This window comes from Coturnix japonica, chromosome 7 (assembly GCF_054131305.1).
Source record: "Coturnix japonica strain WE chromosome 7, WE-NBRP24, whole genome shotgun sequence".
NCBI classification, from domain to species: domain Eukaryota; kingdom Metazoa; phylum Chordata; class Aves; order Galliformes; family Phasianidae; genus Coturnix; species Coturnix japonica.
Window position 1 is genome coordinate 18,602,144 of NC_140669.1, and position 18,479 is coordinate 18,620,622.

Here is an 18,479-nt window from a genome sequence, read left to right on the forward strand (position 1 = left end):
GGAGGAGTGATTAGTAATAGAAAATAATTAGGAGATGCCAGATGGGAGGAGGAGTTTTAAAAAAGAAAGAAAAAAAAAAAAGGACCCAACACACAGCTATGGAAACAGAACAACAAATGACAGAGCTGCCAGCTAACAACCCACTGCAGTCCCTCACTGCCCAGGAAGCTTGTGGCATGAGTGAGAAGCGGCAATCATATGCCTGCTCTGAGAGAGATCTGCCAGCTCATGTCTGGGACCACTGGAAGGACTATGGAATTGTGAGAACAGAAAAACAGTCAAGGAAAACTAGTTTTAAAGAAAAGGCCTTCATCTCCACATATACAGATGTGGGGCTTCCTTGCTATATGTCTCAGCAGCCTTTCTGGAAGCCACAAGTATACAGCCCCTGGAGATGGGAAGCAACAGGCTTCTTCTAAGGCTGAAACCACTGTCTTGAGACAGACCTCTCTATTTCCATGTCCCACCTCTTAAGATCTATGAGAAAACCTCTTTCCACTCAAAGGCAGCCAACCTCTCTGGCTTCTCGTGAGCTTCCTCCCTCTCTCCCTTCCTCCTTGTGCTAGTCTATGCCAAGGAAAATGGAAGGAAACACCCGCCAGACAACAACAGAGAAGCTATGGGCAGGTAAGAAAGGCAGTAAAAATGTAACCAGATCCAAACTATCAAATGTCAGAAATCCCGGAACTGCATTTTACTAGTGAAGGCTTCACACAGATTTACTTCTATCAACACTGAAGGCACAGGAAAAGAAAAGCACTTCATTCATCGCTAATGGCTTCATTTTATCAGCAACAACACAACCAGTATTCTTCAGACTTAATTGCACAGCAATCATACTGCTTTACAGCCTTCTTAACAGTTTTACTCAGCATTCATTTTACAAAGGCTTGAGCAGGCACAGGAATACACCGAGGGCAATTACTCCCTGTGCTTTTGTAGAGAGCCTGGTTGTGAGCCTGAGGGACTGCCCCTAATTTCATATGGCAGTTGGCCCCTTGGTATAATTAAACACTAGACTTTACAAAAACTCCACCTCTGTGTATAGACCTCACGTGCCAGGTCACAAAAAAGCTACACTTACCTGACAACTCAGAAGGTAACTCTTCTCAGTGAGCACCCAAGTGACTGGCACCTACGAAGCAATGCTAAAGTGGAATGCTGATCCACAGCTATGCATGCCCACAGCACAGCTCTGAGATGGGAGGCTGTGCTGTGCATTTGAAATGCAATGTGACCCAAGACACTCTCCAGTTCCAAGTTTGTGTGGCCTTAATTGCTTCTAACTTTGCAATACTAGACCAGCAGTATCCAAGTCAGGCTACCAACACAGACATACAGCCTTCATTCCATGGTAATTCTCCATATCATTGCGTGGCTATTACATTAATGTGCTTGAAAGGCACAGGTGGGTAAGGTTCTGGAAGGTTAAATGGAATCAGCTGGGATGCCATTTGCAAAGCACAGGAACTAATAGGGCACAGCTGAGTGCCAACAGGACTAGCAAGGAACAAAGATGACAGTTTGCCTGGGACAATCAGTTGAGCCAAAGAACTGTTTTTAGCACTGGAGCAGAGACACTGGTCCAGCCTGAGACCCTTGAAAAGAGTCTGGCTTGGTATTGTATCTTCTGCAAGTGCAAAGCACCAGTGAGAGAAGAGCAAGATATTCTTGTGACCTAAGGATTCAATTAGCAAAATTTACGCTTCATTTGGAAGCCCTGAATCTTAAAACAGTATCAGTTTATATAATCTTTTTAGTGTATCAATTTTACTGCCACGCTGAACATGATAAGGGCATAGATTACTCTCAGTGACTGTGAGCAGAAAAAGCACCCTGCAGAAACGAACCTTCTCATGCTGATGCCTGCATGCTGAACAGCACGTGTGATTAGCTCATCTTTTTCAGGTCTTAATAAATATACAGTTAAGTTGAAAACATATGTGCTTATAAAAACATAATGCAGCCATTTACAGTCTTATTTTGAACTGCATAGGCCATACGTAATGGCATATATGTAGTACTAGGTGACTACCACCAGAAATGCCAAGAACCCGAGGGGAAGATGAGGAGGACTGAGGTAAGCTCTGTGGAGTATAACATTGCTGACGTACTGCAGCAGCTACCTAAAAAGCAGACTCATCCTTTGTTCCATTAGGAACTTTCTTGCTATTGACAAAATTGTCTGTGCTTTGAAGCCTCTGCTGAAAGATAGGCTAAGCCCAGAAGAAATAAATAGAAGTTTTTGCCTTCCACAGAGCTATGTTTTATTTATAAATTACATTAAACTTACAGAATGATTGTCACAGACACCCGCACAGGGACTATGGAACAACATTTGTGAGAAAAGAGTTGACAATCTCCTCCAGTTAACCCGTGGGATTCTTCAGTGCTCAGCCTCGTGTGTCTTTAAGCGTACTTCATGGTAAATGTTTATAAGCTGTACATTTAAGAGCATTACTGCTTTGACGCTACCCTTGATCTAGCTACAGCTTGTCTACAGCGTCAAACCTTATACATCCATCTTTTCTGATAGAATCTTTAATTTGATTAAGTGGAAATATTTCAAACAGTTTCCAGTATCAAGATTTCCTCACTCCTAAAGCACATCTTCTACGATCATTAAGACCTTGTCTTCTTTCCAGCCCCCACTGCTCCCAGCCTTGGCATTACTGGGTGCCAAGTAACACTCAAAAGTCGCCTTCCTCCATTACAGACTTCCCTGAGGGGGATTATGTTTCTACAACAAAATACTGTATCTTTCTCAGATACATTTCCTGATACATTTCCTGGTGTTCTTTCCCTGAAAATGAAATGAGCCTGGTGGAGAGAGGTTTTGAGCAGATCTTACTAACAGATTTGAACGAGAATAGGAGCAGATAAGCAGTAGTGGTCTTAATGAAAATAACAGTACTGGCTCAAAGCTGGGAAATGAGACAGGTCCTCTGGGAGCAACTGTAACGGTGACCCTCCATTTTGGATGTGGAGGCTGGCATGAATCCATTAGAAATGTACACAGATATTGCAATTAACTTCATGCTCTGGATTATCTTTGGAGGCAGCCTTAAAAGCATGTTTCCTACTAAAATGACACAGGTTTACATTTCCAAATCTCCCTGAACAGAGTTGCAGTCAGCCTTGGTCACTACAGAGCAAAATAAACAGTATCACCTCTTGGACCATAAAAAATAAAACAAAAGGGTGATTTTGTTGGATGACTGCTGCACAAACCTTCTCTCAGTTCTTTCTGTCTTTGGGAATTGAACTGAATGTAGCACAGTCTAGAAAGGGGTTTCATCTGATTTGCTATTACTGCAGCTCCTTGAAGAAACAGCACTTGTCACCAGTGTAAACAAGAATAGACACGATTCAGTTGCTATCCTAACATTAGCTTCAGTATTTCATCCTGAAAGACAGGAGAGATCATAACTGATTATTTTGTTTTCTTATAACAAATGTTAAATTTTGGATAAATCATACACCTTACATTAATACTTCAAAGCATGTCAAAATGAAAAAAATAATTCCACGTTTTGCAGGGCTTTCAAGAAGGACTTTGATGTATATATCTAGGTATTTATTAATTTTGTAGAGCTACCATTTTTGTAAGGTATTTAACTCGATCAAGTCATCTCTTTCAAGGCCGTAATTACCTCTGAGAGTGGAAAACATTCAGAAATCCATCAGTATTCAAGGCACGAGAGAACAGTAAATCTTGCGATAGTGGGTATTATTTCCATCCCCACATTAGGCCATACTGACTGAATCCACATGGGAAGCTCCTTTCAAATGAATCCCAGGCCTCTCTCTTAACAGACAGACCACGATGGCTGTACAATTGAGTCCTGAACAATCTGCAGACTGTTTTGGGAGCCAGCAATACCCTTATAGCATGGCAGCTAGAATACCTATTTAGGGCACTGGAGCACATCAAGCCCTCTCCCATTTTTAATCTCCACTCCTCCAGTTATCTATTTAATTCTTCCACGGGTTATGAAAATCATAAATCAGTACCCAGTAATTTTATTTTCAACTTGTACAAAGTAAACAGTAAAAATCCTTCTCATAACAAGGGAGGCAGGGTAGTGCTTTATATTCTCATGCTTTTTCTATTAAGAGCTGCATCTTAAATCGCTCCACAATGCGGTCTGTTGCAGGACTCAGTACCTAGGAATACTGTGACTTGTGTCTCACAGTTCTCATCTACTGACTATGTAATTTTTGCCTTTTCAACTCTTACTGTCATTAAATACCTCCCCATTACTAAAACTCATTTTTAACGCATTGAATATAACAGGTCACCCAGCATACAATGAGTTCTTCTAATACTGATTAATAGCTGAAAAGTGTGGAGAACAAATGAAGTAGTATTACTGCACAGCAGGAGGGATCTAATATACATGAGTGGCATTCTCTGCCAAAGCCCCATACCAAATTCATGGCCAGGCAAAGTGCTCTTTAATATTTCATTCTCAAGTTGGAGGTGTGTTCTCTGGCTGCCCAATTTCCTCCACTTGATTTTATGTCAGGAAGTGAAATTACAGTCTCACCAGCTGTTCCCCAGCCAGAGCATGTCTCCTTCCTTTCCTTCTTCTAAAGGATTTATCTTTAGTACAGTGCTCACGCAGCACTGGGAAACAGTTATAAAGCTTGAAGTTGGATCTGAACAACTCCTGAATCTGCAAATCTAGGAGCATATTTAGTCTCAGTACTCAAGACCTGGACATTTTTCTCTGTTTACAGAGGAGGAACGTACAGTGACAATTGAGGGAGAAGCTCCCTGATATCAGTATAAAGTTGATAAAGGTGCATTAGATGCCAAATACTGGACTGTGCAGAAATATTCTTTATCATCATTCCTGAGTCAGTGTCACAGTACACAGCATTTACTTTTCAGATGATAAGGCAATTTTTTTTATTTTTTTATTTTTTTAATATTGTTGGATTTTGGACAATTTTCTTTGCATCTCTGCTAGAATTGTCAATGTTGATTCAGTGAGATACCCTTCATACTGAATAATTCCTCCTGCCAAAGATATATAGAAAATACTTGACCTATTTATCAGTGTCCTGCAAGAAGGTTTCCTTCTGCCATGGCTAAATTATTCAAACGATTGCTTGTAATAAGGCCGGGAGTATGTGATTATAAATTGAAGTTCTCAAGTAAATATCAATAAGAAGCAGAAGCCCACACAAAAAGGGTACAGTGACCTTCTAAGCAATTTAGTACATACATCAACAAAAAGCTCATCATCTAGCAGGTCTCCTTTCCCCACCACTCCTGCAGCACGTATGTATCCCTTGCAGGAGACACTGGGCAAGGCCATTGGTACATTTCTCTCCTTCCCCACATCCTACAACTTACAGAGGACAGAGGAAGGATTTGGCAAGCCTTAGCTGGGCCCAAGGGCTCGCTGCAAATGCTGAGGTTGCTGCTGGGACCGGTCACATGGCTGAGTGCGGAGATTTGCTGCGTGAGGTGACACTTAGGAGTCTGTCATTTTCCAGCACAGGCGCTAAGAGGTGGACACAGGCAGCAAAGGTGTGACCTTTCTGCCACTCCATAGTAAAAGGACCACAATGTGCCTTTCCTGCATAGCCAAGAGTAGTGATCCCAACAAGAAATGACTTTAAATTAAACTGGAATCTCCACATTTAACTGCACTGAGATGACTGTGTGCCCCACTGTGTCCATGCCAACATGGTTCCAAAGCACATACAGTGAAGAGATTCAAAAGCTGGGCTTTAGGCTGGCAACCATCACTGCAGTTCAGCCACGTGGCACACAAAGCAACCTGAGTTGCTTGTAACTTCCAAACTGTGTGGGATGCTGCCATTACAAAACGGACCTCTCTAAATGTTTTTCACCTAAAATTTATATATGTGAGAAATGCTTCATAAGTACTGAACTATCTAATGAAAAATATTCAAAACAATATTCACATTTTGTTGGTGGGTCTGACATAACACCATGAACTGTACAAAATCCCAGCATCTTTCAGTAATGGTAAACAAAATCCCTTTTGCGTCAGTCTAAAAAATGTTGTGACAGAACAGAGTTGTTTGTCACTTGAAAGCCACTAAATGCAGTAAGAGTCAATTTTACCCAAGCAAGCCGAAATGGTGACTTCCAGAACTCATACAGAACTCAAGATATTTACCCAAGGTTTGCATTACAATGAACCCTCCATGATAACACAAGAAGAAATTCTTCTGAAACAGCACTCTGCAAGTCAATGGCTGTCAGGAGCTGTCTACCACTAGTGCTTCACAGGAAACAAATCCAATATTAATATGGTCAACTAGTATCAATATGCCCATAGGTATTTCTTTCATTAAAATGATCTGATTGCAGTAGGGCAAACTGAGATTCATTCTCATACCGAGTTGGGAGCTTCATCTCTCCACAAATTCAGTGCGCCAGACTGCTGGAGAAGGATTTGAAGGACCAAAACTATAAGCCTCCCTATGGACTCTGAACACAATTTAGTCTCATTATGATGCTCATGTATGTTGGAAATCATTAGTGAGAACACTCCTTGCCCACAAGACAACCCAAGATCACAGACATATTTCTGATTGGAAAAACAAACACATGTTCCAAACTAAGGTTAGTATTTCTTCCAAGCATTAAAAGCATGTCAGATACTCCTGATGACATTGTGAAGTCAGTGAAGTTGGGGAGCATATCAGATTATTACACATGCATTCACACATAAACATATGTAAGAATATGCTTTAAAAAGACTTTAACATGCTGGCTTTTCAATAAACCAAGTAATTAGTTTAATATGATGGAATCTATATTTTGCTTTCTTTAAAAAAGTCTCAATACAGTGAATAATGTCACAGGCAGCTGCTTTGCCTGCCTGATACATTCCCGTCTCCTTTAATATTTGTTTTCTCTGGTTCTAAGATTTCTTTGTTGTTCGTTTTTCTTTTTTAATCCACAATGCAGTCAGTTCTCAGCTGATAATGCAACTCTTTGAAGAGAGCAATCTTTCTTCATAAGTCTGGCTGAGGCCAAAAATAGCACTGTCAGCTTCTGACAGGCTGAACTTAGTCGAGTGAAATGTTTTAACTTTTTATCATCTTAATGAACAGGCTTATTTATAACGTGGACAACTTTACTGTCACTGTACACAGACTGCAGAAGAGATTATGGAATGCATTTTGTTTGGGGAATGCTGGAAGGAATGTAAGGAATACATTTTTTTGACCAATGGGCAATTGTTTTAGACACTGTTAACAATCTCAAGATGAAATATTTTTAGCCTACTTGAAATAAAGGAATGACTTAATGGTAACATCTGTAATGGTGAAAAAACACGAACCTTACAGTGAAAAGTAACACATTTCTGAAATTTGCAATATGCACAAATACACCATTAAAAAACAACACTGAAACAATGTGAAATATCACCACTAATGCAATACTATAAATAACTGTGTTGACTAAATATCTACAGATACCTTCAGTACTTCATAGTGGGATGGGAAGGTTAGAAGTATAAAATAAAAAATCTAACAGAAAGAAGAGTGTGGGTTAACAATTGCTTACCCTCTTTTCTGCTACCTCATCCTCTCCTGTAGAGTCTTTGCCATCATGTGCATCTCTCAGGGCTGGCATATGTTTTTTGTGTGCTGGCTCTCTGTTTAAAGTTGTATATCCTATGTGTTCATAAATTGGATTTATTGTCATCTTGGCAATGTATTCTGCTGCCTTGGTTTCAATATAAAGAGTAATCAATCCATCTGTCACCAGGTCATGGATGGACTCAAAACGTTTCTCCCCAACAAAGTGCTTTCCATCGTAGTAGAGTCTGAAGTTTCTGGTTTGACTTCCAAATCTGCCTCAATGAAATGGGAAAGTATTTTTTTTTAATAACAGTAAGCAAGAATGAAGAAGAGCAATCAAGCCTTTGCAAACAGTAAAAAAATACTTTATCACTTAAAGCTGCGACTAAGATAAGTCAAGTTCAGACATGACTAAAAAGCTTAACTACTACTTAGGACAGATAGGAAGGAGAGATTAACAACTGCAGATAGATAGCCAAAACAGTAATTGTCCCAGAAGAGGCTGTTTGTTCTTATGGTCTTTTAGCCTCTCCATTATCCTGTGGAAAAACTGAACATTACTTCATGTTCTTTATGGCCTTTTTTTTTTTAGTACTTCACTACTGCACTACTGCTGTAGTCAATTTGTGTGGCTCTAATATGAAGGGTTCTCATAATAGTGTCCTCTATTACAGTTGATCAATATGGAGTTCTGATGCAGTCTCAGACCTCTGCACCCCTGCTTTCTTGCTGCAAGAGGCCATTCAGGACTCAGCTTGGCTTCGGTGCCAACAATTACACTGAAGCAGAACTGCTGCCAGAAGTGGAGCAGCACAGGACAAAATGGCACAAGGGTAAGCACTCTTTATTCCTGGCCAAAGGCCAAGGACTAACTCTTCAAGCTTTGTACAAAACTCCTTCTGTGTTATGGCAGTTAAGTCCTGAACTTCAAGCAAATCTTTATAACATGCATAATGTGTAAGCTATCTGATACTAACAGTTCTGCAGTCTGGATACAATCAGACTTGATGCAGTCTTTAGGCAACCACAAACAGGAACACTGATGTTACCTGAATATCAGCACCTTCTCAAAACCTATACTTTGAACCTGCAACAATTTGCAGCAATTTGCTGCCTAAAAGTAATCTCAACTTGTGAAAACACACCAGTGTTCGTGCTTGGAAACAGCCAATACATTTCATGCAGAGAAGATGCAGGCAAGGAGATGCTTTTATAGTTCACTTCAATGCTATTCCTTGGTCAGACAGCAGCAAGGGTACTGCTTGGAGTACTGGGCCCCCTTGTGAGGTCAGATCAGCCAAATGCATATTAGAAACTAAATTTGAAAGAATGAATTGCTTTCAATTCACAATCACAAATTCCACAGAAAATGTTAAGGAATAAAGAAAACACCGGTGATTTGCTGAAGTGATTTCTTTTCAAAGCAGCCTTGCCCAACAACAGAAGGCATATTAGACCTTGCCTCGGGTGAAATATATAAGCAATCTTCCTTCAAGTATGGGCAAAATCATTTGTTCTTCAATGTGTAATTCTTCCTCTTGTTTTCTGAATCAAAATGCCAAACTTGACAGTGACTGTAATTTCAGGAGCTACTACATCTGAAGTACACTTAATTGTGAAGCAACACACTCCTGGAAAGCTCTTAGGAGTCCACATCTGGCTCACTAATAATAAAGAACATGTTGCGTAGAAACTACATGGCACTTTACTGGGAATTAATTGGCACATATATGCACGTTTTTATGCCACACAAATAAAATGTTCAGTGCATCAAACAAGATCTTACAAAACAACAGGAAAAAATGCATTTTTAACCAACAATAATTTGATCACAAACATAATTTAGAGTGAAAACAAGACATTGAAAAGGCATTGAGTAGAAAGATAATATCCCAAGATAGAGCAGAAAGGGTAGGAACATGTTCAGGCTCACTCTTAAAAGCATCTTCTTTCCAGACACGTGCCAGACAACATTTTGGGAATATCGGACATAAATCAGTTTTAATTGGACTGTTAATTCACTAATGATTTTCTCCTTTCCTCTCACATGTTACTTTAACTGGTTATGCCCAGTAGTTAGATGTGACCAGTATCATCCTGACATCTCCTCAAGCTCCCTATCCCTACTTCCACCAATCTTACTTATTTCCCTGCCAACAGTAAGCTTTCTGAGACATGCACTGTCTACAATCTGTGTATTCACACAGCACCAATCTGCAATGAGGGAGTAGCGGCACAGCAGCACAAATACTTTACTGTATAAAGAGGCAAAACTGACTCAGCTTAGCATGTGGCAGTTTTGCCCACGAGACATTTCCCTTGCATTCCCTCAGCCATCCGTAAGGTTAATATGAGCTCAGAGTGCTCAGCACTGCACAGTGCCAAAGCAAGTGCAACCTTCACTACCTCCTGCTCAAGTCAGCAGGACCAATGCACTGTCTTTAAAGCTCCATCAGCTTTAAAGAAGTAGGAGGTCACTTATGGCTCTTAGCTTTCTAGAAGAGAAAGTATTATGCTAATCTTATCAAGAAAAGATAAGGCACAGAAAAGCTTCTCAGGGCTGATTACTACCCACGGTGGCTTGGCTTTAACAACATCCTTTGGCTTTAACAACATCCTTCAGAGTCTAAAACAAAGTTCTAAAGAAAATATGGCCCAATGCAGAGAACAATCAGAAGTTTTTGAAAGATTAATGCTCTTCACACTGGGGTCAGCAGGTGCATAGTTGTACCCCAGATGTTTTACTGAACAGACCTTATGCTGTACATGTGCTCACACTGCTGCCCATAAAACATGAAAGATACTACAAGGAACTGGATTCCCTAAAGGGCATCATCTTTATCCCGGTACTGACCCACATGTCAACACACAAGTACATAGTTTAGTTCTTTAGCAGCACTCATACTAAAACTCATCTTTTAAACCTCACAACAGGCTGAAACCTCTTCCCATATGGATCTGGGGAGCAAAACATCCATTTTTTTCCTGTATGCATGGCCTTCTGAAGGTGCTCTCAACTTTCTCAGTTCAAAATACCTTAAGATAATTTGATAATTAGCTCTTAAGGAAAGGTATTTAGATAAACAAGTTACTCTGCGTCAGTGCTGTAATCACTCAAAAAAGGTGCTGCAAGGGGTGAAAATCGAACAGTTTGCCTTTATCTGCTTTTCCATTTGTTCCTCATCGAACTGTTTTCTCTCTATTCATTTCTTACTGGAAACACTGTGGGGAAATGCAATGTTTTTTAAATTGAATGGTATTAGCAACAAGGAAGAAAAAATCCACACAAATCAATACACCAAGAATCTCTATCAATATGATGTCTGATAACTCTTCATTTTACCTCTCTCAAACTCATTTAAGTTTCTCACCACACAATGGGACTATTTTGATGAAATATAAATGCAAATGTACAAGTCCATTTGCAAACGATCAATCCAAATTTGATCTTCACACTTATTTAATGTTATGGTTTAAATTTTTCCATTAGCAAGAATATTTCCTTATGTTTACCTTCTACAACATTACTGCAGCCTACTTTATACATCACCGTGGAAACTAAGCAGAGCCAAGATTTGATATTTCAACTTCCTGATGGTCTCCTCCTAAAGGCAAGCATTAGTACCAGCTGTTTTTTGTTTTAGAAACAGAAAGCAGGACACAAATAATGTATGTTCTCTTTTGGTTTAAACAAGGGAACATTAGATGTTTTTCCAAGAAAAAGAAATAGACCTCTGACACCTCAAACGGTCTCATTGTATCTATTGTGCATTTGTTTGCAAGCAGCAGGACCACAGATAAAAGACTTTTCTTATTCCAAGTTGTCTGAAAAGCAATCACTCCATCTAGTCCCCTTGGTTTCCAGTGGGACAGAGCGGATACAACGTGGGAAAAAGGATTAAATGGTAGAGTAAATGTAGCCAGTAATAAAGGACTAAAAAGCTGAATTGGGTACCCATAGCATGAGAAAGGCGGGCTTCAGACTCCAGCAACCACTCCGTAAGCAGCATTCATTGATCAAACAAAAGGAAGAAGTGAAGGACTGAGAGCCCATCTGTGCGTTCTTACCATTTAACATGATGGATTTTACAGTCCAAACACAGAACAGTACATTAGCTGTTCATCTCTTTCACAGGCTATTTTATGATGAGAAGAGTATCTAGCCTCTACCTACAGACAAAAGCACTGTTTAAACACTTAGCTGCCACCATACCATAAAGTCAGCACCCCACAGCGATTCCTACATCCTCATTAGTTCTGACATTGCCATCTTCATACTTGGAGCTGGGAAATTTTAAGTTCCGTGAATGTGACAGAAGGTCAGTTGGACTTATTCTTCCCTTGGAGAAAAGCGTCTTTAATGCACTTTGTGGCAAGAAGGTAGAAAAGTCCTGCTTAAAATTACATGTCATAATTTCAGCTCTAACTTCTGAAAACTCTCATTCAATACTTAAGAGTCTTGATACTACAAAAAAAAAAAAAAAAAAAAAAAAGTTACAGAAATGTAAGCAACGTTGAATGTCTCCTGACCATGCTGTGTTCATGTGAAGGGAAACAAATTATTCCACAGATCCTTTTTTGGCCAATTCCCTGGTCAAAGAATGTAGATCTTGAATGCTGCCAAAACCTACATAGTTAATCCAGAAGGTCTCTGACTCCTGAGACCAGCTAACTTTTGTTTTTATTTGTTAATGTTTTATTGTTTATTGGCAATATTTCTGAGGTTGGCTGGGGAACTGTGGAATGTGCCTTCTTCCCAGGGTATCAGAGGAGGAATGGTATCAGCTCCAAAACCCAACATAAATGTATAAAAGAAACCAAATGCATTAGGAGTTGAAAGCAAAGGTGCTCTTAATAAAAGCAGAGACAAAAAATCCCTACTGTCTGATGAGACTGGGAAAAGTGGCAGAATACAGTCATCCAAGACAATTTTCCTGTGCCATCTGGAAGGGCAGTACTTGCTGGCTGACTACTATAGCTTGATTATCATTAATTAGTTGTAAAGTTATCCCTGAAATCTCATCAGACCCAAGGGCTGGATGAACATATGAAAATGTAGATTAATATGGAAAAAAACACGTGGCATCCTTCAAAAGAGAAAACAAATCCCAGAGCTACAAACGAAATGTGGCTACCTTGTGCCAATGTAGACAAAAACTTCAACTCACTTAGGACCAGGTAAAATAATTCCAAGCTGATGCTGTGTCCTTGATGGCAGCCTCTCAGCAGTCCCTATGAAATGAGGCTGAAGATTATTACACTGTTCTGATCCCCAGACTTCCTTGTCCAAAAAGGAACCAGCAATGTGCAAGCAGCATGGCAGGGAGGACCAGAGTAATGGCAATGCCCTGTGGATCCTGAGCTGTGCCACAGACAGCACAAGTGAGAGACATCTGCTCCAGGGCATCAGCAAGTAATAACAACTGCTGAAAACAGTGAACTCTGAAACTGTTATCAGCCCTAGGTACTGTAATAATGTGTTTCATAAATAAACCCAAGAAAATTAAGAGGAAAAATTTTCTTTTGTCTCAAGGTCTTATTTTTAATAGCTTTAACAGCTGATTCTCACCATCTCAAATTCAGAACAAAGGCCAGCTGATCTATCAATAACCATGTATGCTATTAATGTGCAGTAAGATCACTTAATGCGTAGAACCACTCTCAGTGTTCCTGACCAATGATAGGTTGCTTGAAAATAACTTCTGGTTCTGACATGAAACTGCTGTACAGGAGTATTACCTCTTAGTACTGCAGTTGCACACCCTATTCCATTTAAACTTGATAGGACATCTCTGAGATTGCTCTGATGATTCAATCAGAATCAATACCAATGTTTGGGCAATGTTTTACAGCTTTCTCTACCTGGCGAGACTTTGGTGCTTCTTAGGAAAAGAATCACAATGGCTAGTGATTAAGACACATTTGAAACTTATATATACACAGGGGAAAGCAGCAAAAGCTTGCTGTTTTCTCTTCAAATGAAAGCAACACTTTAAAAATCTATGCTGATATGCCTTGAAAAAAACACCTTTTGGAACTGTTACTAGCAGGAATGTTAGTAAATTTCACAGCTTCACATTAGGCAGATATAGTTATCTTCTACAAAAAAAAAACAAACAACACACCACCTCCCTCTGAGTGTTAACTTTACAGTGCAACTCCGTGGTTGCTGTATTCCTTTAAAGCAGAATTGTGTTTTAATTTTTCTAAGCTTAACTATCAACTCTCCTCAGCATCTGCTCTGCAAATTTCAAAACACATGTACAGCTTTTATTCGGCCTGTGCATAACATTCTCATTTTAGGTCACATCAGATGGTCTTTGGTAAATTTAGAAGTAGAACAACGTCAGGTCTGTAATGGAAATTCCACTGTAATCATTCAAACAGAGAGAAATGCCACAGCATAATGCTCAAACATGTTCATTTTTGTTTCATTTACGGCACTTTCTTCCCCAGAAGCTCATGACCACCTTAACTCAAACGCTTCTACAGATATTTTCATCCAAATAGTATATTGCTTTTAACTGATCTCACTAAGACAACATGTATATTTAAATTCAGTATATCAAGAAAACACAAAAGGAAGACAAAGTGAAAATGAAAGAAATGTCCCTATCATTAAATAGCTTTGCAAGTGCAATGAACTTAATGATATGTTTGCCATTCTGTCCCTCTCTGCTAGGATGGCTGACTATGGAGAAGGGAGTGGAGAAATGCTGCTCTGTTGTTTCTATGCTGTTTGTTTTCTTTACAGATACTTTACAGGATATTATTCAATGACTCAAAGGCTATATTAAAAACAAAATAGGATTATTTTTTAAAGTTTTATTTAGATTAAAAATTACCACGGTAAGATTTCTGTTCTAGAGAGATTTTGTCAAATCTGATTTGCCTAAAACCACTTTTAATCGCAACCTTCCAAGTAGGTTTACTCAACTTAATTAAAGCTATTCCATTATTTGCTGCTTACTTAAAAGCTGTTTTCTCAGTGCACTGTATGGAAAATAAAAGATGTGCAAGACTAAAATAGCATTTTTTCCATCTACAGCTTTGAGTGCTTCCTGCCTCTGTGCTCACATGAAGAAAGAGGGTGGTTACACAAACTGCAATGACAGTGGGCCACCAATATGTCAGAGCAGGACCCTCATTTGCAGTTTGCAATATAGACATACCCAGCCTGCAGCATGTGTGTACAACTGGCACATCAGGGTGGTACAGAGATTTGGGAAGAGCCAGTGAGCCGTTCCCTGATTTGTCAGGTCACCACAGCACACAGAGGGAACTGATGGCATGACGTCTGCACACAGAACACTTTGTACTTATCTTTTCAGATGAAGTTTCATTTCAATACATTAGACTAAAATCCATAAGCTGTACAGGGGAATATATTCAACATTTTTGTATTTTCAAAACAGCATTGTGCTGCTAATGACAAAAATAACTGCTCAATGTGGGCAACTCCCCATGATGTCTCTCGACCATGACTACATAAATAACTGATAGAATAGTTTAATTACTATATTGCTACATTTTGCCATCTCTAAGTATTTAATTACCCTTTGGTTGATGCCCAATCTGCCATTAAAGTGTTTTGTGAATTAGCAGTGGGAGAAATTAGATGACAAAAAACTTTGTAAAAATAATATGCACAGTAATTTTTCTAAATTTTAATGGGACTCTGTGAAACAGAACAACTTCTCTATAATACAATTTCTTCCTTGGCACAAGTGCAGCAGTAGGTAGGCCAGCTTGCTATTTACTCTTGAACAAAACCTACAAATAAAAATTAGCTTGATGCTTTTTCTAGCATCTATGAAATTAGGCCAAACTATACTAAATTCAGAGAAGTTACATCAAAGTATGTAAGAGGGAGAAGGAAAAGTGTGCCAGATAACAGTTATTCCTGCCGGTTCTTTTGGTGTTTGAATAATTCATAAATGTTTTGATAAAAACAATTATGAGATTAAACGGAAATGTGAGGCTATTGTGTGTTATTTCAAAAACATATTTATAAAGCACCCATAGTATCTGCAGCTGAAGGACTGTTTATGCTTACTGATGAGGAAAAGGAAAAGAGGACTAATTTGAGGATGTGTTTCTGTCACTTTCCAAGGGCACTGGAGCAAGAAGGCACTCCAGCTGAACTTGCTGGTGACAGAAAGGTGTGCATCTCTGAAAGGGAGGAAGAATAGAGCAATGTATGCTACTTATATTCAACTGACCATTTTATACTTGGATTTTTTAATGCTTCAACTCTGATAAAGCTCAGAAGCTTCAGTCCAAGCAGACATTAAGAACAGCATAATACAGTATGGATTCCTCCTCAAGAGATCTAATGGAGGCACCCTGAGAGCTGGGAAAACTTTCCAATTCTTTGCCTAAGCCATTTTTAAGAGATGCCAGGCTGATGTACTGAACAGTTACATGAGACAGTGCAGGAAAGAAAGTCCTGCCTCTACTGAAGAAGCGAGGCATGAAGAATGTAAAAGCTTTGAGCTAAGTCACAGGCAAAACCAAGAAGTGAACTCAGATCTTCTGAGGTTCATGAGAGTGCCTCACCATCAGCTCAGTGCTCTCACTGTGCACCAGAATACCAGAGATCTTTGTGGCTCAGCGGAAGCTACAGTCAGAGGTGAAGAGCATGGCATAAAATGCACATGAGCTACATGCACCGAACACAGACAGCTTTTGGACAAGTAACAAAGTTTATACTGCTACCAAAGTGGTGAATACTCCTCCGAGAACTTACACTAGCAGGAGAAAGTCTGCAGCAAACCAAATTGCCAAAGATAAATTAGACACGAGTCAAAAGAAAACGGAGCTGACAACAACAACAGATGGGAAGAGGAGGGATGGAGAACAGGAACACAGCAAGAAGACATGAACCATAAGGAAAAAAGCATTCTAGCCTGTGGGAGGGCCTAGGTAGCCAGTTAATTACTCATTAAGGTTAGTAGCTATTTATTATTATTCTAAATGCTTCAGTGAAGGCATTTTAGTAGTGCCCAGCTGCACTTTACATAAGACAGAAAACGTGCAGGACAGCTATGTTATTTACTGGGAGCTGAACATCCCACTTTATTGACAGAGTAATAGAGTATATTATTCAGTACAAAATTTTATATAGAAATATAAACTTCTTTTACAGGGAAGATCATTCAAATAGAGGTCCAATTGTTTTATTTCAGAGCATAAAAGTGAAATCCAAAATTTATCAGCACGCTGCTTTCCCTGGGGCTAGCTCTAGCTCTTGCTATGTATGCAGCCAACAGGATGACAGCTTTAGTTTCAGTAGAATTTAAACCTTCATAAAAGAAATATTTGGCTGTTCACAAGGAAGAGAGAAAAGCCCAGCATATAAGCTGGCATACCTGTTACGTTAGCCTATTAAAATAGCTTTAAGCATTAACTGTTGCTTTCATCTTAAAAGAAGCTTCAGATACCTTAGTGGCCAATTTCTGAAACACATGAATTCTGTGCCTACGGAAGTGTGACAGGCTAAGCCAAGGGGCTTTTTCCCTGAGAGCTTCAGCTCACCACCAAGGAAGAAGCACCCTTTTGCCATTTCAAGCAGAATAAGGAAAACTGACCAAAATGGGCCAGGCTGAAACGTGCATACTCCATAGGTAAGTTCAGTCATGTCTTGGAGCAATTCTATTTAACCCCGTTAAACTTAGGGCTGCATGCTTATGTGTGTGCATACACAGACACACAGATATACAGTTACCCAGGTATCTCAGCTGAGGATCAAGGAATATTGTGTAATATTGTGTAACCTTGTCTAGAAAGGTTTCTACAAAATCAATTCAGCTCTTACTACTGCCGATCGCTGCCTGGTGTAGAGAGCAGCACATTGGTTAAAAGCATACCAAAAGTAGGAAGACGTGCAAAGTTTAGTCTTGAAAAATGTCTTTATGATTTTTTCCCCCCTACCAACCAAAATGATGTCAGAACACTGTCACTAAGGTTAAGTGAAAAGATGCAGTCAGTTGTGCAACTCCCTCTCTCAGATAGCTTTGGATTCAGGATAAAGCATGACCAAATTGTGCTACATTTGTGATGAAAAAGAATGTAATTCAGCTATTATTACACAGAAAGCTGTTTCAAAGCATTCTCTTTTCCCACTTCCACACCTGTGCCCCAGCCTCTATAAGCTGGCTTTCTAGCAGAACGTAGACACACAGTTCTAACCTTGGCTTTCAAGAAACCTTTTGCAAATGTTCAGTTTTAGATGTATGAGGAATCCCAGGTCTATCAACACATCTTCTGGAAGAGCACAGCATGCGTACCCCAAAAGAGGCCACTGAAAATGAGTACCATTCAGCTACTGAAGTAATTGTCTGCTGAAATTAAAAAGGTTCATCTGCAGCATTGTAATCCAACAGCCTGCCAGTTATGCTGCCTTTTAAAATATCAGTGGCTAGTTTCTTAATGCAATTTCATAGTATAGAAAAGAGGATACACGGATCAATTTCTCGCACAATACATGTAGTTGGTTGACTAAGCTAAGCATTACTAATTTTTGACATTTATTTTGCCTTAAGAATTCTCTCCTGATGCCACATAATCTCGAGTATGCCCTAGCCCCCAAACACAAAGAAAACATGACTCATAATCACGGCTAACATTATTACCTTTTTTAAAAATCCTGCTGCAGAACCTTATTTCAATTCATTCTCAGTATCACAACAATAGAATTTGCAGGAAGGGAAACCATGGTAACCAACTAAATGTGCTACAGCAGATATCTGCTCAAAAGAACATGCAGTACCATCACACTTCAACGCCTACCGCTAGTACAATCTCTACCCATTTCCTCTTTATCCTCACCCTAATTATTAAACAAGCTCTCAACCACAAAAGACTACATTGCAAACCGTGTTTTATTGTTACTGTCATTT

The 18,479-nt window shown here is 39.4% G+C and overlaps 1 protein-coding gene across 5 annotated transcripts in view; it reads right to left on the reverse strand.

Annotated features, from left to right (window-relative positions):
- Positions 1 to 18,479, reverse strand: part of CHN1 (chimerin 1) — a 73,722-nt gene that overhangs the window by 30,187 nt on the left and 25,056 nt on the right. For 3 of the 5 annotated variants that reach the window (XM_085552570.1, XM_085552571.1, XM_085552572.1), the window contains exon 6: positions 7,562 to 7,850. The exons of the other annotated variants lie outside the window; for them this stretch is intronic. In XM_085552570.1, coding sequence (XP_085408696.1) covers positions 7,562 to 7,850 — 289 coding nt within the window. The remainder of the gene's footprint in view (positions 1 to 7,561; positions 7,851 to 18,479) is intronic. 5 annotated transcript variants of the gene reach the window in all.